A 26,453-nucleotide genomic window follows, 5' to 3' on the forward strand; every position below is an offset into this window, starting at 1 on the left:
AGACCCCTGTCAAAGAGAAGAGTGCTACTAAAGGTCTTCCGTTTCACTCACCAGTGAAATTTAAAATTCAAAAGCGTCGTTCATCCAACAAAGAAAGTAAGAGGGCAAATGTTGGCTCTCCATTTAATTTCTTTTTCATGTTCCCCAAGAAGAGTGCCAAGTCTCCAAAGCCAACCTCCAAAGAACCTTCTCCAAAACCAGACCCCACTCCTAAATCTCCCTCGCCAACACCTAAAGATCTCAGAGAAGAGCCCAACTTACCACCAGTTGAGGAATCCACTACAAAGTCTTCCTTTCCAACACCTCAAGAGCTCAAAACACCGAAACTTGAACCTCAATTAGCCAAATTTGATCGAAGCAAACAGAAGAGAGAAAGATTCTCTAAAGATCCAGGGTCATCCCATGCCAAAAGAAAAGTTGATTTTGTTGAGTGATTCCACAAATTGGCTTTTGTTTTGTTCATTTTGTCCATATGAACACACCCTTTTTGGGACTATATTCTGTACTTAAATTCAGTATCAACAATTTGATATTCAACTGTTAAGCCTTGTTTTGTGTTGCGAACAATATGTTGACCATTTTTGTGAAGAAGTCAAGACAAAATTTAGCAGAATATATTGATTACATTATTGGAGAAATCCTTTTCAGCTTAACAAACTTGTCCTTTTTTTTGGGGGGAAGACATGTGATGCATGAGGTTACACTCTCCATCCTTGTATTGACAACAATATCATCTACTTTGAATCTATATTCAGGTGATGTTTCGTCCAGAAACTTAAGCGACTCTCTTACATGTTGTAGTCTCCAGTTTGATGCTACAATAAGGTTCCTAGGATCTATGAATGGATGGACTATGATGTTAAATTCAAACTCTGGACAATTCTCTTCAGAATCCGAAGGGACCCAACTACCAAGCTTGCTTTTCGATCTCCTATAGTCATAGCCCAAAACTAGGGATTGACGACATAGTTGGTATGAGATAGACATAGAATTTGGGCTTACTCTATAACTGATATTGTTGCCAATATGAAAAGTTTCCTTGGTACTCCATCCTTCTCCAAGTACAGTGTCCAGAACAGTCATAGATAGTCTTCTATTAAGCCACATCGTTCTTGTCCTCTCTAATTCCATTGTATTGAAACATGCCACAAAGACATGTATAGGCAAGAACCATTGAATTTTTATCCTTCTTGAAATCCTTCCAGGAGACATAGCTTTAAGAATATCATCTTTGATTTTGGATTTGAAGCTTGTTATGGTATTTGGATCAGGAACTTCCCATTCGAGTGATTAATTTGGGAATAGGTATGTCATATAATTCTCCATGAACACCTTCTCTTGATGGAACCCTGTATTATGCAAAATACACAAATATATCCACTGATTTGTAAAATGAAGGTGGTTTGTCTGCATACATTACATCTGCAATCCCCTTGTGAATTGCTTTGAATGTGCCACTTAAGCACTCAACAGGCTGCCACTCCACAGCTGTTGTTGGAAAGATAACTGAAATTGAACAAACAACAAATATATCAAAAGGAGAAATATTGTGTTGCATCAAATAGATAAAGTTTTGTTAAATTACAGTAAGAATGGAGAATTGGATGTTCATCCAAGTTCAACACCATGTCTTTGGCCATGTAGACATGTTGAACTTTTGCAAGCCAGCCATTGTCGGTCACTTTGAAGGTAAGAACACGACCTTTCCAATTGGATGTCACTTCATTTTGCTTGGTTCTTTTCACCCTGTGGGCACCTTTTCAAGAGGGAAGCATTGTTACCCAATCATTCACACGAAAAGACATGGGTTTCCAAACACCATCCTCTCTGGTGTTATGAAAATCACAAGAAGTTATATTATGAGAAGGACGACGTGAGGACGCCATAGAAGCTCACAGATGAGAGAAAAATAGTGAGTCTTAATCCATATGCCAAAATGGAGGGAAGGTGGAAAAGGGAATGAGCCATACCAAAATGGAGGGAAGGTGGAAAGTAGACGTTTGAAAAAATTTGGTGATTTGTCATTAATAGCGTTGTTTTCAGAGCCTGAAAAGAGAAGATTTCGTATCTTCCTGCTTGATTTTTTGAAATATAAAATGGAACAAGATGTCACTATTTTGGACCCAAACTTTAATGTTAGCCATCGTAAACGTCTAAATTAAGCCATTTTAGCCGTTCGCCACTAAAATAGAACTGTTAAGAAGACATTTAGAGGAGACAAGAATGCCATATATTTGTATACGTGTCAATTCACAATTGGACAATTTTTTAATCCTTAGATTAACAAACAACCCTTTTCTAGCCGTTTTTGGCCCTAATGTGAGATCCCTAGTACCCTGAGCACTTTAGGTATGTACCAAATCTACATCTTAAATGACCCCTGAGCACTTTAGGCATGTACCAAATCTACATCTTAAATGACCCCTCATGCAGATATATCTCGTGTTTGTGAGCCTTTACACCTATCTAGACCCACACTCATGGTAATACCTTGTGTTTGTGAGCCTGTACTCTTACAAAACCTTTATTGTGTTGAAAGTAAAGTACAAGGTTCCTTCTTTCGACGTTGTGAATGAGAAGAAGAAGAAGATGGATTCCAAACTGCAAAGCTTCCACATCGAGGTGGTCGTCTAGCATCCTCCATTTGTGGTGTGGTAGAATCACGTCAAGAACCTCCAAAGGTCGGCATCGGTAGTCCTGCCGGGGCACTTCGACAAAGTGGAGCACTGGAGTACCTTGAAGGGCCATGCCTCTAGCGCTGGGAGGACTTCCTAGTAACGTATGACGAAGGTGATGTACATCGCTTTTAAGATTTTGTCCTCTGTGCATAAGCTAACTTGTTTTGCTCTCTCACTATACGAGTATAGCCGTCACTCACTATAGCCACATGAAGCTACGGTGGGATAAGATCGACCCCACGACAAGCATTGCTTCAAGTCTACTCTCATGGACGGAGGTGCCCTCCTCGAAAAACACTTCGCGCACTTAGGTCAATTCAGCTTTTTGGATCTAGTTTTGAAATAGGAGAGAGGAGAGATGAAATATCTCATTTTGTTGATTTAAAATTGGAGGTAATGATGAGAAAAAGGTGCCTACTTCATGAAGGGAGATCCCCACACTCAGGTGTCAAAATTTATTTTTTTAATCCTTTTCTTTAGTCCTTAGTCCACTCTTCATCTCATGTGAGCATTTACTCATTTTTGGGGGGTTTTTCTTTTATTCTTTAATTTATCTTCTCCCTACATTTGGATTAATCCTATATGTCCATAGGAACCTTAATCTAAATTGGTCCATAGGAACCTTAATCTAAATTCTTCAAAAATCTAGACACTTAGGCTAAGGTCCTTTTTACCTGATTTCAATTTATTCCAATTGCACATTGGAAAGTTCTTTTTGAATTTATATTTTAGGAGAAATCATTTTAATAAGAAGGGATATTTTTCCATCCAAAGATATCTAAAAACTGAATTATCTATCTTTAGGCCAAAATAGATAGAAGCAAGATCTATTATTATTCTGAAAAGGGGATTGATTACAGGGGAGAAACTAGACATCTTGAGGGGTTGGGGAGGAATCTTACATCTTACCCCACTTAAAAAACGTGAGATGTCCTCATCTCGCAAACTAGAGGCAACTCTGGACATCTTGAGGGGATGGGGAGGAATCTTACATCCTACCCCACTTAAAAAACACGAGATGTCCTCATCTCGCAAACTAGAGGGCAACTCTTTTCCTTAAGATCCAAACTGATTCTGGGGTTCCTTATAGTTTAGTCAACCCAATAGAATCCTGGGATAAAGATCCCTTATATAGAACTCATCATCAGATAACAATTCATTCAGATCATATCATTCATATCTTTGACATAATAATGGTCCATTGGACCAAAATTTTCATCTGAACAATTCTCCATGGGAATTTCAATTATACAGATTTTTTAATTTGACATCCCATAACTTGATCCACTAGGTCAAGTGTTAACAATAGCAATCTATCTAGCGCAATCCACTAATCTCATAGTGATTTGCTGAAGTCATTATCGTCATACCAGTTTTATTACGAACATCATCACAGGGACTCGTCCCATTCATCCTCGTTGTGGTTTTTGCTCAACTTATCGCTTTTCAACCAAAATTCATGAATCATCATTTTTCAATCAGAATCCAAATCAACTCATCAGTTCTCAACCAAAATTTTAAAATCATATCAATCACATTCAAATTCATCATCTGGATAGCATTTTTGCTTATAATTTCAAGGTCTTAGATTTACTTATATATACTGCTAGTAAAGAGCTACAGTTATACCCTCACTATATACGGGTAGTCACGGTCCTTGGAACTATAAGGTAAATACCATCATGTCTAGGTCTCAAGTTAGGGATTCCATACAATTGCGGTACTTCAATCTGAAGACCCAATTATCAATTTATGAATTTCATTCTAAATATCAATTTGTATGAATTTCATCACACAATTCCAACCTTTTACTGCTACTTCTTAAATTTGTGACATTTTTGGCTTCTCGGTTGATCCACTTTAGCCACGTCGCTTGGATACCAGCTAAAAGATCCCTGTTTCCACCGTGCAACGAGTTCTGGGGTGCTAGCAGCAGCGAAAGTAGCACTTCTTGCACGGGGCAGGGTCTCTCACTCACGGACTCGCCCACGGATATCCGGACAAGAGACCAATCCCTTGGTTCTTCCAAAATCAAACCCGGAAAAACTTCCCTCGTCCAAAAAGCATGGGCGATTCCTCCATGATAATTTTACTCTAACGTAGTCAAAAGCATTAACTAACTGAACTGATCTGACCAAACCCGTAAGTCCCATAGTGAGATCAAGGAAAAGATTGCACTTGGATCATAGACCAACACTTTTTTCCTCATTGAGAGGCACAACCGTTGATTCTTTTCCATAGAACAATTTTTATCCGGGATTTACTTTATCTATCGTATCATAACAGAATTTAGTCTCATTTTAGGGATCTGTCAGTCCAGCCTAATCCCATCCAGTCCCGTGGGTTAGCCAACCGCCCAACCATTGTAGTGATGGGATCTAATTAGGAATCTGGTTAGGTTTTGTCCCGAGTACCAGGGAAAAGAGTTCCCAGGCCCCCTAGCCAGATATTCATGCAAACTTAAAACTAGTCACCCCACTTACACACCCAATATGAAATTGCCTTTTTCACAGATTCAGTTGTCTTTAAACAATCATTTAATGAAACCATAGTGTCACTGATCATAATCCTCCAAATTATCCGGTTGAATCCTTATTTCCAATCCTTCCTTCATCTTAGTACTTATGGCATTGTTGGCAACCAGAATGCTCACCACCTGTCCACTCATGGGCCTTTTCAATAGTTCCTAGCTCATAGTACTCGGCAATATTTTCACTTATAAAAATCAAAATAGAATCTCCGTTAAAGATCAGCAAGATCAACCAACAGATCCATATAAAAGAGCCATGGACTCATCCATTAAGGACTAGCAAGGTCAATCAACCAGATCCATGCCCGAATTCAGAAAAACAACTCTTACTCCTTGTTCCAATATCTTCCCCGACACACGTGTGGATATCTTCGGCGACCCAGAGCTCGAGCACCGTATGGTCAACACCCTCTAGGATCTTGCACAGGTCACCTAACGCTTCACTCATAGGCTGCTTCCTTGGTCCCTCATCCACCATACCGGAAGCTCACCATTTAAATCAAACCGAGGCTGGTCAAGACCTCGACTCACCTTGATACGCGAGACGTCCTCCGTTGACTCTCCGTCAGCTGTTGTAACTTTATCAGCTAGGTCTCCACACGACCTCATTCACAAGATAGTCAAAATGCTTCCCTTGCATTCTTGACTTAAAAGAGTCATTTAAAAACAAGACATAAATGCAGTTTTTATAACGAACTCTAGTCTTTCCACATTGTTCTACATCAATCCACATTATTTAATCTACATCTATTTCATACACATTCCCATTCTCATTCTCATCCAATCACATCATTTTCTAACTCATCACTTCTTTCCTCATTTTTCCTAATCAGATTTCATCCACTCGTATATCTACCCATATCCATATCCACATCGCATCAACATCACATTCATTCACATCTCAATTCACATTCATTCACATCCATGCCGATTCACATCACATTCATTCACATCACCTAACATCCATTCACATCTATCCCAATTTACATCACATATCATCACATCCATTTTACATCACATCTCATTCATTCACATCCCGATTCACAACACATCACATCTCATCCATTCACATCCTATATCATTCATTCACATCACATTCATTCACATCACCTAACATCCATTCTTCACATACACATCCACATCCATTCTTTCACATACATCCAAATCCATTCTTTCACATACTTCCATATCCATCCTTTCACATACACATCCACATCCATTCTTCACATACACATCCACATCCATTCTTTCACATACATCCACATCCATTCTTTCACATACTTCCACATCCATCCTTTCACATACTTCCACATCCATTCTTCACATACACATCCACATCCATTCTTTCACATATATCCACATCCATTCTTTCACATACGTCCACATCCATTCTTTCACATACACATTCACATTTATTCTTCACATACACATCCACATTCATTCTTTCACATACACGTTCACATCTATTCTTCACATATCATCCACTCACAACCCATATCATTCATTTACATCCTCATTCACATGACATCTCATCACATCTATTCACCTCACATCTCATCACATCTATTCACATCACATCTATTCACCTCACATCTCATCACCTCTCTATTCACATCACATCCATTCTGGCATAAGACGTTCCTTTAAGAAAACAAGGTTTCTAAGCACGTTTTCAGTTTGATTTTCTTTTAAAAACAAGGAGTATTTCTTGAATCAGTATCTCCAAAACTCCTTGATCGAAATTTTGAATTTCATACCAGAATTCCTCGAATTCTATAACCTTGATCCACAGCTCAATTCGAAGGGTCTCAAAGTTAGTTTCAGATTTGGCGGAGTTTTGAGTGTATTTTTCTAAACTCGTCACACCTTCTTTCCTCGAGAGACTGACGAAAGAGTTTGGTCTTAGTTATAGTCTGATTCACGGTTCGAGTCGGATAAGATTTTTCCTAAACTATCTTTCTCAAAAAGGTTTGATAATTTAGTTACTATTTTACTGAATTTCTTTCTTTGAATACGAATTCCAATGAGGAATAAATTAATCATTTATCTGAATATTTCAATCTCGATATATCTCCTGATTTTTTTTTCTACAATCCGGGTGAATATAAAATGATAGAAATTTCTCCCTCAGAGTATTTAATTATTCATTTATCAAATACTCATAGCATTTAAGAGAATTCTATTTTTGATATAAAAATAAATCCTTTATGCATTATTCTATGCATAAAATCAAATTCAATGAGAATAACACTTTTGAAATAAAAATAATTCATCTATGCATCTTCCTATGCATAAAATCAAATTCAATGAGAATAACACTTTTGAAATAAAAATAATTCATCTATGCATCTTCCTATGCATAAAATCAAATTCAATGAGAATAACACTTTTGAAATAAAAATCAATTTTAATAATTAATATCAATGATATCCATGCATATTCATAAGTGAATATGTACATGGAGTAATTAGAATATTCCTTTTGAATGCAAAAATGGTGGGAATTACTCTTTTGGAATAACATAAAAATAAACTTTCTTTTCCATAAAATTTTGGAAAATTTTTTGGCTGACCATTTCTCATTTTTAACATTCTATTTTTGACTTAAATTAACCCAAATTAGATTTCAAGAACTCTAATCTACACCATTTTCTAAAATCAAGAGAGTAAACAATAAAAAGAGTTTAATTAATCTTTTATTTAATCTTTCTAGGCTTAAGAAAGGCATGAATGTAAAGAAGAGAAGGGGGTGGCCTTTTCCTCAAAGCATAGCATTTGAATTTCATTCAATAAGCTTTGTAAAACATGAAAATCAAGAAAACTATAGATTTAAAATTAAACAAGTAAGAAAATTAACTTACATAGATCTTGTAAGCTCTCCTTTGGCTTGAGGGATTGAGGGTTATACTCTTGTTTGAAGCAAGAGAGGCCACCAATTCACTTTGGAGAGGATTAGGCTAAAAACAATTAAATTATTAAAAAATTCAATGTAGATGGCTCAGGACAGGAGTAGAGTAACAGTGCATAAACACCATTAAGCTTTTACAAAAGGGGGAGGCTTCTATTTACAAGAAAAAGTGAGCCTCTAACCAAACAAACTGATTCTAGAATTTTCCAGATCAGTTTGGTCAATTTTTGATCATTTTTGGGTCATTTCAGCTTACTTTTTGGATCTAGTTTTGAAATAGAAGAGAGGAGAGATGAAATATCTCATTTTATTGATTTAAAATTGGAGGTAATGATGAGGAAAAGGCACCTACTTCATGCGGGGAGATCCCCACACTGAGGTGTCAAAATTTAGTTTTTTAATCCTTTTCTTTGGTCCTTAGTCCACTCTTCATCTCATGTGAGCATTTACTCATTTTTGGGGGCTTTTTCTTTTATTCTTCTATTTATCTCCTCCCCAAATTTTGGATTAATCCTATTGCTCCATAGGAACTTTAATCCAAATTTTTCAGAAAATTTGGACCCTTAGGCTAAGGTCCTTTTTACCAGATTTCAATTTTTTCCAATTGCACATTGGAATATTTTTTTGAATTTCTATTTCAGGAAAAATCATTTTAATAAGAAGGGATATTTTCCATCCAAAGATATCTAAAAACTGAATTACCTCTCTCTATAATATTCTCTCTCTAGGCCAAAACATATAGAAACAAAATCTGTTATTATTCTGAAAAGGGGATTGATTATAAGGGAGAAACTGGACATCTTGAGGGGTTGGGGAGGAATCTTACAGGCCCCTTTCTCATTACTAATTTTGTGGAGTATTTGAGTGGCAGGAGGCACTTCAAGCATGAAGGTTATGTGTTAGCGTTTTTCATTTAGGACTCTAAGTTTACAACAAAGAGCTTGGCACAACGTCCCTGGTACATGGGGATTAATCTACTAGGGATGCTTTTATGTCATATTGGTTTAGCATATAAATTGACTTTTATGAGTCAACTCTTCAGGTGAAGGTTTGTGACGTATCGCAATCAGCATGGATTGAGACTGGTAACATAGAAGAAAACATTTTGTTTGGGAGTCCCAGGGACAAAAGAAAGTATAAGATCATACTCCAAGTTTGTGCACTAAAGAAGGACTTGACCCTGTTTTTCCATTAAGATCAGACAATCATTCTGGCGAAAGGGGTATTAACCTTAGTGGTGGTTAAAAACAACGGATTCAACTTGCACGGGCTCTATACAAAGATGCAGATATCTATCTTCTTGATGACCCATTCAGTGCAGTTAATGCTCACACTGGAAGTGAACTTTTTAAGGTAAAGAGCTAGCTGGGCAATTGAGGTGTTTGCCTGCATACATAAGTATATATACTCTCCTCCTCCCAACAAAAAAGAAAAAGAAAAAAAGAAACTGCTACATGTGTGTGCGCATTTAACACCATATTGGGGAATATGGGAATTTCCCACAAGTTTGGGACACGTGGTCAAAAGTTTGGATTAACCATAAATTGAACACCACTAATCCAAAATGAGCGCTTTATAGCTCTTTAGATTTCATTTTTCAAGCGCTTTCCAACAATAGGTCATATGATAGGGTTTTGAGAAACTTACAAACATGTTATCCATGTCCCCTTTTTTAAGTATTCAAAAATGGGAATTGGGAAATTCCCAAATTCACTAATATGGTGTTATTTACCAAGTGTGTGTGTGTGTGTGTGTGTGTGTACAAACACACACACATACACACACATACACATGCACACAACTTGGTAACGTGCACACTTGTGTAGCATATATACATACACATATATGCATTATTCAGAAAACAAATTGTAAATATGCCTTGCAAAAGTAGTGGAGGAAGGGACATGCTATTGAGAGCAAAGTTTTGGTTGGTATTGTTTGCTATCTAGGGTTGCGGCTTTAATCGTATGTGAAGCAAAATGGTTACTTCTTTTTGTAGGCAAAAATATAATCATGGAATTTTGGTAAACATGCTACGACATAATACCTCCTATGTTCTTTCCTTGGTGGATTCTTTCCTGGCAAGTGTCTTTTTCTTTCCTTAGGGCACATAGACAATCAAACAATGTTCATGTGTGAGAAGATTGGGACAGAAAAGACCACAAAGTTAAATTCTGCTTTAAAGAGTGTTAAAAATATTGAAAGCTTCTTTTGGAATTTGGTTCAAATTTCACTTGTCCAACACTTTCACATGTGGGAATGTCTCTTTTAATGCTTCTTTGACTATCTAATAATACAGAAGAGTGAAGAACAATAATGTGGTGACATGCACAGTTTTCCTTTCGCACTTGCTCGAGGTAGGGCTTGGCTCGTTCATTGTTGCTCATGAAATTGGCATCCTCCATTGAAAAGAAGGAGACTTTGGACAAAGAAAAAAGATAAGGTGTAGAATAGGGTAAGATATTTAGACACCTTTCCCAATTATTTGATTGATTGACATTAAGAAAGAGAGAGAGAGAGAGAGAGAGAGAGAGAGAGAGAGAGAGAGAGATGTCTACACTTATATTTATTAAAGTTAAAGAGTAGAGTGTAGATAAGAGCACGGGCTGACAAACACGAGATATTAGCATGAGTGTGGTTAAAGGATAGAGTGTAGATAGGAGTAAAGTCTCACAAACACGAGATAATTGCGTGAGGGGTCATTAAAGAAGCCATGCCTTACTAGTGAATAAAGTTTGTAGGGATCTCATGAGTAGAAGCATATTGAAGATTGCATAGGGATTATGTATGCTCACAAACATGAAGGAGACATGAAGAAATAGACCATATTGAGGTTCATGCACCTACACTAAAAAAAAAATGTGTATCATAATTCACTCCAATAAGCAAGTCTGTGAAAAATGGAGAGCCTCTTCATCCTTGGGGGTGCAGAATTTCCATTATCCCTCCATGCTTTCTTCCAGTCACTTGTCTTTAAACAGGAAGGTGGTTTGCCTAGATTTCCCTCTCGCAATTCATGATTCTCAGGGGCATATCACACATAACCCTGGTACTCTGTCTTTTAAAGTGATATAGAGAGTAACGAGCATCCAAATGAGGTCTACAAAAGAGGCATGCATTGTATCCAGATATAGTAAAGCATTCAAATTGACAAGAAAGGTGATTACATAAACCACACATGCAAAACCTCACAAGTTTAATTAATTCAGTAATAATGTAAAGGAAATCATAAGTTGTATGTATCAAAACTTACTCGAGTATTCTCCGTAGCCTGGCCAATCATGTATAGTCCACATTACTATACCTTTCACAGTTGTAACTCTTTGCCCATAGTGCTTAGACATATCGTGAACTTGAATGCCATCTCAAAGCGTTTTAATATCCTCTACCAATGGGGCCAAGTATACATCCATGTTCTTTACTTTGTACTTCTTCCCATGAACTATCACAATGATAGTAAGAGGTGTCTCTTCCTCTTCTTTATTGATAGCCATGGTGGGAGGTTATAATTTACAAGGTGAACATGCCATGTGCTCCATGATGAACTACATAGATCAAATGGATTCACACCATCCATTTCTAGCCCTAGACAAATGTCACGAGGCTCTGCCTTGAAAATATGCCACTTCTCCTCAATGTGTCTCCGTGCGAGCGAATCAACTAGGATGCGCATGGACATAGATTTGCACCTGAACATATGTTTTATTCAAGGTATGATAGGGAAGTGTATAAGAATTTTTGCAGGGACCTTCTGCCCTTGAACATCTTTCCTGTATTATCTAAGCGCCCTATAGCTTGCACATTTCTTGAGATGTGTGTATTTGTGTCAGTATAGGATACAATCATTGGGACAAGCATGGATACAATTGTAATCCATGCCAATCGTACTTAATAATCTTTTGGCCTCCACATGAGAGCTCAGGATCTCATTATCCTATGGAAAGATTTTCTCCTTTAATAACATGCCAAGATGAAATAGGTATGCTTAATAACCATTGTGTACATTATACACACAAGAAAATTACCTTATAGTCATGTCATAGATACTTGAATAGCTATATCATGCTTGCATCAGACCACCCAAACATTGATTTTAAGTTCAACATAGACATGCATGTGCATAATTTGGATATCCGAGCTTGAGGATAAAGTGGTAGATGTGCAAGGTTACCCAATTCCTCTTCTTCATGTGTTGTATCTTGACATTGTGTTGTGGTATAGTTCTCATCACCATGAGTCTCTGGTCTATCACCAAGCAATTCTGTAAATGCGTCCAACATCTCATTCATTGTAGCCTCCTCTAACATGTCCTCTTGTTGTTGATGTTGTTGGATGGGTTCCCGAGGAGAACTGTCCTATATATTTTGGTTTGTTCATTTTCTTTTTTTGAAAATTGTATCTAGCAATGTTCTGTGGGACTGGATTTCTATGTGCTCGAAATGATCATCAATATTACTAGGATCATTGTGAGAGTGAAAACATAGATTTTGTAAACATTCCACTGGATATATACCATACATGAGTACATGGTTATTATAAATTCTCCATTCTCGAGTGACTTAATACAACGTGTGCATGGGCACATGCATCTCTCTTCAAGATTAACAGATGCCTCAACGGACACCACACCCAAGTGTTTGTATCGACGCTTATTTGGACAATTATTTTCGACGGATGCAGGTTTTACATTTTTTGGAATATAATGGCACATCCATGTGAAATCTTGCCGCACTATGCCAGCACTAAAGAGTACCCCACGACAAAGTGTACTCAAATTTCACAAAACCTAGGTTTTGATTACTTAGAAGAACTTACATAGGGTATTTTATTTATGTTTACAGTATATTGTCACAAAAATTACTCAAAGGCATCGCTCGTGTTGTACATAGCGCCTTTTGCGAGAAAGGTTGAACCTAATCATCGGTGGACTCAGGGTTTGGCATTGTTCCCTAGAAACAACATTCATAATGCAAAAAATGAGAAATGGCAAGTGATTCAAAACTTTAACATGGGTGCAAAGTGTAGAGTGCCTACAACATCAACCACATCTATCCAATTGACGTTGATGCCCTCTCGCTTAAGTTGCTTGAGGGCATACGTGCCATGCTTTCAGGCATACCTTTCCTCTATATCATTCATTGTGCACGACCCAACACTTCTTTAATGAAAGCATGAAAACAAACCATAAATACCTATGTACATGGAATGCACGCTTGGTTGTGGCCTCCTCATGTTGCTTATACTTGTGGGGCTTTGCATTGTGCTTCTTGCACTCCTCATCCCAAATCTCTTGTTACCCATGCATGTGACGTTATGTGGTAGTGCTTCATGCCATCCACTATGTGATCTTTTATCCACCCCTCTTCATTGCTTGGGGGGACTGGCCTAAAGTCACTCTTGATTTGATTTATGATGCAGTCCTCCTTTGCCACATCGAGTTTATGCCATGTATCTATAAAGTCATGGGTAAAGACTATATGGCATAAATCATGAATTTAAGTCTTCATCTTGTTGCTGACATTATTGAGGACCACATTTCCCTCCACTACTCATCAGTATTGGTTATGAGCCAGATTGGGGGTTACCGTAGAGGAGTTTTTGTCAAAGCGTCAGGATGAGTGTGAGCATGGTGTCCCCTCACAACTGGAAATGGGTGGGTGCTCACGCTGATGGATAGAAGCATCTTAGGAGCCACCATAGAAATAACTCAACGAGCGATCCCATCTTCTACGACTCAAATTAGTCGAGAGAGCCAAGGGTGGGTTTTGTGTGACTTGTCATGGAGTGTCTGTCTGTGTGACTTGTGTGGTGGTGGGTTGTGATGGTTGTGCGGAGAAGTGGCAACCCTTCCCCCCAAGTAGGCTTGAGATATAGCCCTTTTCGCGGGGCTCATTTGGGAGATTAAATTGAAACATTGATTAGGGTATATTACCTATAGAGTAGGCACAGTGGTGGAGATATTAGGGTTGTATATGTAGGTGTGTTATTTGGTGTGTCATTCATGGTCTACACACACACACACACACACACACACAATTAAAGGTGGCTATGCGCATGGTTATGCAAGGGAGCCAATGTTTAGGTTTAGGGTTTGCATGGCATAAGCATGGGGCATCATCAAGCCCATGCTTATGTCCATTTCTTTGTGGATTGATAAAGGGGAAAACTTATGGTGTGGAGAACCATAACTTCTTCTTCAAGAAACTCCACTACATCATTTAAGAAATGAGTCCTTCAAAAACTTATGAATTTTAGTGGACATTCAAACCTTGTGATGACATTATCATAGAGGAACTTTATAGTCACCCTCGCATCAGCCCTTACTATGGCCTTAACCTTGGTTGTTAACTTTCATTAGACACCTCACCAGCGTTGATGCCATCCATTGGCAACCATCACTTTATTTGGTCATTTACATTAAAAATAGTAATATTGTATATTTTACTGTGTGATCATCGTTTGTCTATGAAAGGAGTGCCACAGTTTAATTATAGAGATTGCATGCTTCGATTAAGTGTTTGCACAAGACTAGGCGGCCTTGGAAAGACATTGACCTATATTTTAAGTATGGAAAGACCAGGTGTGAAGGCTGGGGGGGCAAGATAAGTGTCGGTTTGTATTCTCACCATCCATTCTCTTATGAAAATAATAGAGTTCTCTTCTTCTATACTCTCTTGCTCTCTTGTGTGTCTTACCTAATTCAATTAGAGCTATTATATGCTCATTGTGTATGTCTGAGTGTTTGTAAGAGAGAGAGATTGAGTGAGAGGAGGGTCAAGCTTCCTTTGGAGTGCGACGACGACATTAGAGTGGAGCTTTGGAGTGTGGTTGCATGACAACATCGTCTCCTACAAGAATTTGAGCACAAGTATCTACAAGGTGAGTGACACACGTTTCCCATGCAATTTTGAGCTAGGTTATGGAAGATTAGCTTCTCAGTTGAGCTATTTTATGCTCCGGAGTGCCATTGGGAAAATCCCCATGACCTTGGTAAGTTCCTACACTCTTTCTATGGTGCAAGGGCTTCCCACCATAAATGACTCTGCTATTGGGGAAAAGCCCACTGCATAGCCACAATGCATTTTGAATGGGTATGTGCGTATAAATGATTTCTATTATATTTCTATTTTCAATGTTTTTTCAAGAATGATATAAATGAAATGCTGAAATTTTTATTGCATTAGTGTTGAAATTTGAAGAAACCTAAGTTCAGATTTTACAATTTTTGCACGATTTGTAATTTCTATGTGTTTTTTAATTTTTGTGATTTTTGTGAGTTCTGTAATTTTTGCATTTAGGTTAAATCTTCTCCCATGTATCATTTACAAGTTTAATTTGTGATTTTTTATATTTTTTATTTTTCTTTATTTTTCAATTTTGAGAAAAAACAGTCAATTGAACATGAAATTGAAAGAATTTGGTTAAATAGATGATAAAAGTGGTTTCTTAACATAGTGTTTATCTGAATTTGACTCCTTACATGGAGAATTCAAGATAAAAACAAAAATTAGGGGAGGATTTGCAACACACAAAAATTTGTGTTTTTTGCACATTCTGTGTTTTTGCATTAGTGTAATTACTGCAAATTAATTATTCTTAATGCTCTATTTGGGCATCTTAATTGGCTATCCACATTTAATGCATGCAAATTTTTAGGCCACTAGCCAAAAAGTCCAAAAGTTTATTTTGGGTGGTCTACTTTTGACATTTGTGGTAATGACACATAGATGTTTCCAGCAGTTCCACATTGCATTGACTTGTTTGGTGTCATGGTTGCTCAAAAATCTTCTTGCTTTTGCTCCTCCCATTGAAACATCTTGCAGAACATCACCTGTACCTCTAGAAAGAACAGGATCTTTTTTAAGATGCACTTAGCCACCATGGAAACCCATTTGAGAGAGCAAGGCTGCGCATTTTTCTATGCACTCATCTGCAAGTTTAGTCGGCTTAATAGAATATGCATAGTCCAGATGAAGTCGGAGCAATTTGTCCAAGATTCTTATCTCTGCATGCAATGTACATATATGCACATTTTTTAAATGTATTGGTAGAATTGGATCCCAAATTTTAACAGAAGTTGGATAATCGACAACATTCACATTATTTCTGGATGGTGGTTTTCCAATCTCATTTTCTGCAAGCCATTCTCTTGTCCCTGTGCTTGCCATGCAATAAAGACATGGATATTTGGTATTTGCTCCTCCACATACACCAAACATACACTTCAACGCCTTGAGGTCGGCACTCAAATGCCATTCCACAATGAAATCACCTATGTCGTCTACATGAAGGTGTTCACCTACATTTTGGCTCTGAATAACTGAAGGAATTTCTGTATGTGAAAAGAGCCACTTTAATGTTTCATGACTCTCTACTACTGGCACATGAGCGAAATTGCATTTTGTTACAAATATAAAACTGTTGCTTCATCCACCCCTGTCATTGTGGTTTTGTGTCTTTCCAAGTTATCCACGGCTGTACACTCCTTGCATAAACTCAATCCATATTGTATTAGTTGTAAAGATAGAGAAATCACTGTAGGAATATACCAGCATGTTACTTCAGGTATTTGTAGGAAAACGCGAGAGTGAGCTATTAGGAATTTCAAACTGTCGAAATCACGTTTTGTTGCAAATTTATAAATGTTGCTTCATCCACACCTGTCATTGCCTTCTTGTGTCATTCCATGTTCTCCATGGCTGTAATCTCTTTCCATTGCTTTGTATGCAGCTTGTCAGAGTGATGGCAAGAACCAAGTATAGTGTGCCTCCAAAGGGAAGAGTGGCACATGGCAGGAAGGGGAAGCCAATGAGCATGCTCCAGCAAAAGGCCAAGAGATTGAAACATGGTGCAGGTGTGCTAAAGGAGATCAGGAAGCAACAAAAAGCTATAGGCTTTGCAATCCCCAAGGTACCTTTTCAAAGACTAGTGAAAGACATATGTGATAGTTGGCACCTTGGTTTCAGGTGGCACAGGACTGCCATTCTTCCCTTATAGGAAATGGCAGAGGATTACTTGGAGAAATATTTTGAAGATGCAATGCTGGTAGCAGCCCATGCTCACAGGGTGACTATGATGGCCAAAGACTTCCAACACTTTGTCCAGAGTGAGATGGAGGTATGACAAGCTGGTCCATCCTGTGGAATGGCAGGACATCAAGATGAGAGACATATTATTAATTCCACCTACAAGAAAGTTGAAGGTAGATGAGGTTAAGGTTGTTGAAGTAACCCACTCAAAGAACACCAGAGGGAAAGCTACTTATGAGGAGTCACTGAAGCAACAAATAAAAGAATCCAAATCTGTTATAGATGTGGAGATTATACAGAGGGAGCTGCAGATACAGAGAAGGTTGCAGGAGCTGGGCCCTAACATAGTTGTCCATATTGAGGATGAAACTTCAGTGAATAATTTTGACTTGACAAAACCATGCTTAGCAGCATTGGCTCATAAGAATTAGTATTGCTTAGATACTATCATTCTTGCAATGCTCTAGTAAGTGTCTTTTATTTTACATTTGTTTGCAAACCAATCCTTCTTGTACCTCCTTTACACCCTACCCTAATTATTGTTTGGTCCAATGCAGCATGATGAGAAGCTGGCTTAACCACGTTGTACAGCATACAGTTCATATTATTGATCCTGCCATTTCCTTCAAGTTAAGAGATGTAAAGGAATCTCCCATGGATATTTCCAATTGGTTCAGACACATGCGATTTTGATGTTATCGATGTTTTGCTACTTCCATACCATAACAAGTATGTGGGTGACTGCTTCTTTTGGGATTCTTCTTTAAGATTGAGAACTCTTGTAGCCTTTGATTTCTTAATGCTTTTTTCCTTACACAATGACCACTGGAGCTTTGCTTCTATTGACATCAACAGAAGCAATGCTTTATATTCAACTCTCTTACACAGAGAGCTGAAATTGTAAGTGGTGTGTGTGCTATTTTTAACTTTAAACTTCATTATTTTGATTTAATGCACACTAACTGAATTATATGTATTGCAGTTGTATTAGAAGGCTTCTAGATGCATTGGATCACTGTCCTCCTAATGTCAATCTTTTGGATTCAATAGAGCCAATAAATTTAGAGGTAGAAAGTCGTTCCCTCTACTGATGTCTATTTCATGCTATGCCTTTGAAACTATTGAATAATTTTGTTTTGTTCAGATGTTAACAGTTTCTAACATATCTTTCCAAGTGTATAGACACCACAACAAGATAATTCAAGTAGCTGCGGCGGCTGGAGAGTGCTGATCAGTGCCAAATATATACTTTCAAGCTATTTTGAGATAGGACAGCGAGACCTTGTAAGAAAAAATAATTTTCATTTAGCTTCAAAATAATTGATATTGGTACAAAGTGTTCTAAATCATCATATGCCATTGCAGATGAGAGAAGATAGCTTCAGCTTGAACTATGTATATAGTTTCAGAGCTAATACAATTTGGAAGTTTTTGAAGTATGCCTCCCCCAAGCATATTGTACCAGCTACTGTCGAGTTGGGTGAGAGCTCTAAAGTCCGAGAAGGTGTCATACACCTTGATGACACAGATGATGCTGATGTGGTGCCACAGGAACAAGGACCTAGTGCTGATGATGAGGAGAAACCACAAGAACAAGGACTTGCTACTGATGTTATTGAGGAGAAGATGGAGCAGCAGTAAACATATGCTCCAGGGGTAGTAGAGGAGACAATGGAGCAGCACCAAGAGATTGTACATGACAGGATGGAGCAGCAGAAAACAGATTCTCCAAAAAAAGATGATACGGTGAGCTTGGACCATGTAGAGCAGCCTCTGGATCAGGCTGTAGATAAATAGAAAATGGTTGTCAAGAATATGTTCTACATATACAATTAAACACTTCTGTACAAAATTTTACTTTATTGAATATAATACCTTTGTTTATGGAGTCTATGTTATCTCAATTTTCAAATTTTAAATTTTCAATGTCTTTGCATTTTATTGAACTCTCTCTTCTTTTGAACACCTGCAAAAAAGCAATATGAAACAATAGGATAAAGTAAACTAATAGCAGTGCTTAATGAGACTAGGATAAGTCAGATGTTGTACTTTCTTATTGTTGTAGGTAAATAAAAAGTCCTTTGAAATAGAACCTTCTGTCTCAAACAGAATGTCATTGCGCAATTGAGCTAGGGAGCAACATTGTCTTAATGAGATATTGACTAGTCTCGCAAGACAAATTCTTTATGCATGTACACATGCTGAATCAAAACTTCTTTCACCGATATCTTCCCTCTGGTTATTTTAAAATCTCGTACTCTTCCCTTCCATGATGCCAAGAAAATGTTTTTTGTCTGGGGCCTCTTTCTTTTGCTAGGTTGCATGAGCACCCATGCTCCTTTCGAAACACTAAACCTTTCCCAAGTTCCTTCCGTTTTGACTGTACTTGAATTCTCCACCGAAGAAATAGAAGAAGCAGGTCGACGGGGTAAGGATGTGTGGTATAATTCTGCCTTCATAGCATTGTTATCCACAGAGCGTCTTCCACAAGAACGGCCATAGTTTTTATTCACCATGGAGACCTTGTGAATCTGTAACAACAGCAAAGTGATGTAAACAAGATAACAAAGTGAAGTTTCAAGAAAGAGAAAGTGGGCAGACAGACAGCTGACAAGAAACATCTTACTCTAAGCCAAACAGGATCAAGGGAGTAGTTTTGGAAAAGAAGAGGCTGCTACACAATGAGGCAGCGGTGTAGAATGGTAGACCTTTTGAAGGAAAGGCAGCACAACATTTCAAAGTTCAAAGCAAGGTGGAAGCGGGAAGGCCCTTGTCAGAGAAAATGTCAGACTAGATTCTATCTTCATGTCCAAATATCTTGTGAGAATAAAAAACCAATCTCCACATTAATGTAGCACGCTTGTACCTACATAAAGTATTGTTTCTTTTATCTATTTTCTCTTATTTTTGTGAATTTCCAACGTTACGTTGGCCCTCTGTTGATTGGTTGAGAGCTTATTTTTCCAAACCGTAAAAGGCCCCAAAATGAGCTCCCTTTTTTCCTAATGATCCCCTTATCTCAGCCTTGTTGATCATTGAAGAGCTGTATCAGGGACCATCTTCATCTCTTGACTATCCTCCTGATCAGGATCAGGATTCTAGACCATCTTCCAGGTAGTTTCCACTTGCCAATTAAATTTTTCCATGGAAGAAGTCTCACTGTCCACTCCCCCAGAGGGCTGAACTGGTTAGAGTATATTAAGAGGCTCAGACTGATGGGAGAGCTTCTTGTTCCCTTCCCCTTTTTAGGAGATTTATTTCGTGCTCTTCTGGCTTCTTCTTTAGTCGATCTAAGGTTGGTTTTGTTTCTGAGTTTTTTAGCCACTTTAGTCCACCCCTCTTTTGTACCCCTACTTCCTTGTGGATCCAATACCCCTTTCCCCTTGTCATCTTTGGCCTTCTTAGCTTCTTTTTTGCATTATTCAATCCTCTCTCTCCCTTAATATCCATATCTTTCTCATTAACTTCTCTCTCTTTATTTTTAGATTGAGCATCACAGAACCTAGCTATGTGCCCGACATCCCCACATTTAAACAAGGCTCCAGGAAAGGGCCAAACTTGACGGCTAGATCAATTTTGCCAAGATCCCCAAGGTCTACCTCCAAGGTTTTCAGAGTTTTGAATTTCGTGTTCCATGATATGCTAATATTATTTGTCTGCTGGCGACCAGACTCATCCACCTTAGGGATGAACAGAGGTGGGCCCAATGATTTTGCCAATTCCCCCCAAGAGCTAAGTAAAGTGAGGGGGAGACCTACCAGGTCCACCCAGACAAGACATGCTTTCTTCAAACTATGGTTAACATCAAAAGAGGGGATTGAACGGAATGGCATGCACCAGCTTGGGGATCTTTGGAGAAAATATTAGAGATAACTTGTCCTTTAGAGAAAAGGACATTAAAGAATCATTTCCCCAGGTAAAAGGTTTATAGCATGACCTTTTCATGCAACATATCATCTAGCCATTTGCCAAGTTCAGCTTTGGAGGGGAGTCTACCAAAATAAAATAAAATAATATTGTAGAAGGAGAACAGATTCATCAGGTCTACATAGACCTTAGTACATACCTTGGGGGCCGCCTGATGAGCCAATAAGGGGTATAGTCTGCTTCTTGTAATCTGGTCAGCCCTACAATCTCTTCTTATCCTGGGTCTCCTCTCCTTCCTCACATACCCTCTTCATTTCGTCCAAGTCCTCAAAGCCCCAATTGCCCCAACTTTGGGCTTCTTGCTCCTCTCTACCCCCCCCCCCTATACCTTGTGTCCATTCCGCTATGCGAACTATCAGACTCCCTGTGTGCGCAACATGCGTCACCCACATACACCCCTATACCCTCTTGATTGCCAAAAATGTTCCTCTGCCCTTGGTCCCTATCTTTCCTTATCCTTGGGCCTTCTGCCATCCTTGTACCAAAAACGTTGATGCAAGGTAAAAGCCCAAAATTGATTGTTATGTTATGAGAGGGGTAGTACTCATTATACACATCTTACAAAAAAAGACAAGTCTCTAATAATGATATTGAAAAGTAAACTTCTAAAAACATCGTAGTGCTAAGAATTGACACACACTCTAAACTAGGGGCTATTCACACAATTGCCTATGGACCATGCTAGAACATTCCGTTTTGCACGTTGTTTAGACTATCGGAACCACCTCTCTATTGTCACCCCAACGTCTTGAGGTTGTCTACTTTCAACATCACTCGTTTCTTAGTGTAGTTGAAGTGCTTAAGTGATGGTATAATTACTGGTAAGACACTACTGCATGATGCTTATATTGTTAAAAAAAATGTCATTTATATCATCACTTCAACCACATAAGTTTATTCATAAAAGCATGATATAAGCATCACTAAGTCCCCATTTTGTTGTAGTGTGTGTGAGCATACAAATTGTATTTTCTTTCATACTTTGCAAGTGGTTTGTGATTAAAGGACCTATAATCTTAGTGATAATCACATGGTTTGAGTAAGCATGATGGTGACTCTAGGAATTGTAGTAAAAAACTAAGTTTTAAGACGACTACTAAGACTTGATACAAGGATATGGATATCATTCTATAAGCTAGTTTTAGTTCCCATATGGAAGCAAAGGTTCTCTATGATGGATAAAACATTGGTAACCTAAAGTAGCGTGTTGAGAAACAGATTTAGAAATGCACATGCATTCATGAATATACACACACATACACACACACACATGTACACATACATGCATACACACACACACACATGTACACATACATGCATACACACACATGTACACACACATGCATAAACACACTCACATGCACACACAAATGTGTGTGCACACACACAAACAAACAAACAAATCTTTTACTTGAACATCCTGTGCTTAAAACTACTAAAGTACATCTTTAACCATGCATGTTAGAACCCTAGACACGCAGATATTTGAGATAATAACCTATATCATAACCACGATAACTATTTCTCTTTCATAGTGGAAGTGTTAGGACCACTGTCTCTACCTACTACTAAGTGTTAAACTGCTTCACTTCCGATTCATGACCCTAAATTTGAGGTTTGAATCATGTTTCCTTAAGTTACTTAAGAAACTTAAGGAAACTTAAGTTTCCTTAGGCTACGTGCTAAGCTTCCTCTCTTCCAATTAATGACCCTAAATTTGAGGTTTAAATTATGTTTCCTTAAGTTTTTAAATATATATAAAACGGCTTGTTTCCATCAGGAGACTATGCCCTACTATACGCATTAATTACACACAAAAAACAAAGTGCAAGCTGCTATGTGTACAACTAAGGGGTGTGGTTATAAAAGAAGCCCTCATCTATTTGATCTCTACGTTTCTCTTTACAATTAAGTTTCTATCTTCAATTTCTCATGTTTGTGCTTTGAGCTACTTAAGCTGGACATGCACACCACAATACCACTATGAGTGCTTCTCTCACCTCTAGTTGTTCTTGTTCTCAATTTAATATAACTCTATATAGCCTAATCAATTTTTTTTGTCTTTACTCTAGTATTTTTTAGACTCTAGTTCTTCTAGTTGATTACACTCAAATTATAATAATGGCCGTAAAACATAAAAGTTTAATGTATCCTAGCCACAATGTATAGTCTTATCAACAAATCAAAATAATTATCCACCTACAATATGTTTTTTAATACAACACAAAAAGCCACCTTATAGGAAACCAAATAAATGAAAGCATGTAATATTTTAGTAGTGAAAATTAATGGAACCAACATTATAACTTTGAGGCTGTATTTTAGGCATATTACAACCCTGCAATGTTGTGTAGAGAGAGAGAGAGAGAGAGAGAGAGAGAGAGAGAGAGAGAGTTTTATTATTACCATCTACCACACCCCACATGCCCCCCATCAATGGTATTGTTCTTAGTTATATTTTGTGTAGGAAAAGAGTTCTATTATTAACATCTACCACACCCCCCACACACACCCCCCATTGGTGGCATTGTTTTTAGTTATATTCTATGCAGAGGAGAAAGAGAGAGACCAAATTAGAAAAGGAAGTCAACATGTTCATTTGCTATGCCACTAGGATACATAACATTTACACGTAGAGCTTGCCCGATGTTGATGAGGCATTGGTTAGAGAAGATATCATTGGAGCAATCTAGGTTTTAGATGAGATTTGAAAAACATTTAGAGGTAGAGCTCATAAGATGGTGAGACATTGTTGAGAGTAGATATGATTGGGGAAATCCAAGTTATAGATGAGATTTGAAGAGTCCTTGTCCATGTAACTAGGGTGAGTATGCTTTGTTATAAAACTCCATGCAATTTAAGTCGCATACCATACATTGCCTCGATAATCCGCCTAGATACATTCACATTTGTTTGTAATCAACTGCGCTACAGATATAATGAGTTCTTGCTATGATTGTGTCCACAAATATAGAGAGCCCATGTGGGTGATGTGCATACAATTGTGGTTAAGGAAAATGTTACAAGGTTTATCTAAATCACTAAGTACTAGTCTAGGTAGTGTTTGGAATAGTATGTAAGTTTGCATGTACGAGTTTGAGATGAGAAACAAACTTGGGAGAGGAGATGATCAGCATAACTTAAAGATTTATACACAATTTTACAAGTCATACAACATAGTTTAGAGGCATATGCATAATGGTGGGATACTTAAATCATATATTTGCTTGAGGATAAGGCCTCCAGCGTCCTATGTGGCAATTCAACACCGAGCCAGCACTTTTATTATATAAGCCTTGAGGATAAGGCCTTCAGCATCATACGTGGAAATTCAACAATGAGCAAGTACTTTTATACTACATATCAGATGCACCTTATTTGCTATATAGTGTAACCGTCCGAACGATCCTTCAAACAGAGCTCAGGTGTGACTCATGAGATTTGCAGATTTTGTGAAGTTCCTCCTTGATGAAGTCGTGGAAGTTGTGCTGCCCAAGGTCCACGTACTCCACGGTGTAGTGCATGAGGCAGGAGTCCACGTCAGCGCCAGGTAGGATCTGCAAGGAGTAGGCCAGGCGTGCGAAGTGTTTTCCGAGGGCGCCTCCGTCCACGAGAGTAGACTTGAAGCAATGCTTGTCGTGGTCGATCTCATCCCACCGCAGCTTCATGTAGCTATAGTGAGGGACGGCTATACTCGTATATAGTGAGAGAGAGCAAAACAAGTTAGCTTGAGCACACAGGACAAAATGTTACAAGCTAAAACTGACAAGCGAAGCGATGTTCATCACCTTCGTCATAGGTTACTAGGAAGACTCCTCCCGGCGCTAGAGGCGGCCCTTCAAGGTACTCCACTTTGTCGAAGTGCCCCGGCAGGACTATGGACGCCGACCTCTGGAGGTTCTTGACGTGATTCTGCCACACCACAGACGGAGGATGCTGGACGGTCACCTCGACGTGGAAGCTTTGCAGTTTGGAATCCATCTTCTTCTTCTTCTCGTTCACAACGTCGAAAGAAGGGTGTTCTAAGAGTACAGGCTCACAAACACGAGATATTACCATGACTGTGGGTCAAGATAGGTGTATTGGCTCACAAACACGAGATACATGTGCATGAGGGGTCATTTAAGAAGTAGATTTGGTACATGCCTAAAGTGCGCAGGGACGAGATATTACCATGAGTGTGGGTCTAGATAGGAGATACATGTGCATGAGGGGTCATTTAAGAAGTAGATTTGGTACATGCCTAAAGTGCCTATTACGTATAGTGAGAGCAAAATAAATTAGCTTATGCACAAGACAAAATTTTACTCTGTTTTTAAAAAGCTAAAACTTACAAGCGATGGACATCACCTTCATCATAGGATTCTATGAAGACTTCTCCCGCTGCTAGAGGCGGCCCTTCGAGGTACTCCACTTTGTCGAAGTGCCCCGGAAGAGCTATGGACGCCGACCTCTGCAGATTCTTGCCATGGCTCTGCCACACCAAGGACGGAGGATGCTTCATGGGCACCTCGACATGGAAGGTTTGCAGTTTGGAATCAATTTTTCATAGTAAAGGGCCTCAGTAAAAGACCTGCGTGGAAACAGTAAAGGGCTCGTTTCCACGTAGGCCTGCGTTAAGGAGATTTTATGTGTAACCACACAAATAGTGGGGCCTGGGCTATCTTCTTTCTATCCACTTTAGTGCTCTTACTATTTTGTCTTGATTCGCTTTACTCATAAAAACTCCTTATTTAAGTTTTTCTAAAAAATAAACTATAACCCTTTCTAAGAATATAAGTCGTAATTATGAAATTCAAGTACCCCTTATTTAAGGTTTAAAAATGAAATAGTAGATATTGATGTTATACATGTGACAAGTTGTAGCCCATGTAAGTAGCATGGATGTAAGTGCTAGAAGCACAAAGACATACATCTACTCTGTAAGATTCCTCCCCAGCCCTCAAGATGTCCACTATCTTCTCATGTAATCAATCCCCTCTTCAGAATAATAAAAGATCTTGTTTTTACTTATTTTGGCTTAGAGAGAAAAAATATTCTAGAGAGAGATTATTCAGTTTTTAGATATTTTAGATGGAAAAATATCTCTTCTTATTAAAATAAATTCTCCCAAAATAGAAGTTCAAAAAGAATTTCAGAAGGTGCATTAGAAATAAATTATAATCTATTCAAAAGGCCTTAGCCTAAGGGTCCAGATTTTTTGAAAATTTTAGATTAAGGTTCCTATGGACCAATAAGATTAATCCAAATGTAGGGAGGAGATAAATTGAAGAAATAAAGAAAAACCCCCCAAAAATGAGTAAATACTCGCATAAGATGAAGAGTGGACTAAGGACCAAAGGAAATACTAAAAAAATAAAATTTTGACACCTCAGAGTGGGG

The 26,453-nt window shown here is 38.2% G+C and overlaps 1 protein-coding gene across 1 annotated transcript; it reads right to left on the minus strand.

Annotated features, from left to right (window-relative positions):
* Positions 1-24,263: 24,263 nt before the first annotated feature.
* On the minus strand, positions 24,264-25,139 carry LOC147606547 (major pollen allergen Bet v 1-K-like). Its single transcript, XM_086791873.1, has 2 exons — positions 24,860-25,139; positions 24,264-24,759 (listed from the first exon to the last, which is right to left on the minus strand). Exons 1-2 carry the CDS (start codon positions 25,128-25,130, stop codon positions 24,482-24,484), a joined length of 549 nt encoding a protein of 182 aa, XP_086647999.1. The 5' UTR covers positions 25,131-25,139; the 3' UTR covers positions 24,264-24,481.
* Between the last annotated feature and the right edge of the window lie 1,314 nt (positions 25,140-26,453).

The sequence above is a fragment of the Cibotium barometz genome, chromosome 57 (genome assembly GCF_041138505.1).
Source record: "Cibotium barometz isolate CiBa-2024 chromosome 57, ASM4113850v1, whole genome shotgun sequence".
NCBI classification, from domain to species: Eukaryota; Viridiplantae; Streptophyta; class Polypodiopsida; order Cyatheales; family Cibotiaceae; genus Cibotium; species Cibotium barometz.

What these genes read in the sequence shown, in the direction of transcription:
- LOC147606547 (XM_086791873.1), bottom strand. Translation starts at nt 25,130, where the DNA reads ATGGTAATATCTCGTGTTTGTGAGCCTGTACTCTTAGAACACCCTTCT. An exon ending in CCTAGTAACCTATGACGAAG is followed by an intron (nt 24,760 to 24,859) that starts GTGATGAACATC and finishes ATACGAGTATAG; the next exon opens with CCGTCCCTCACTATAGCTAC.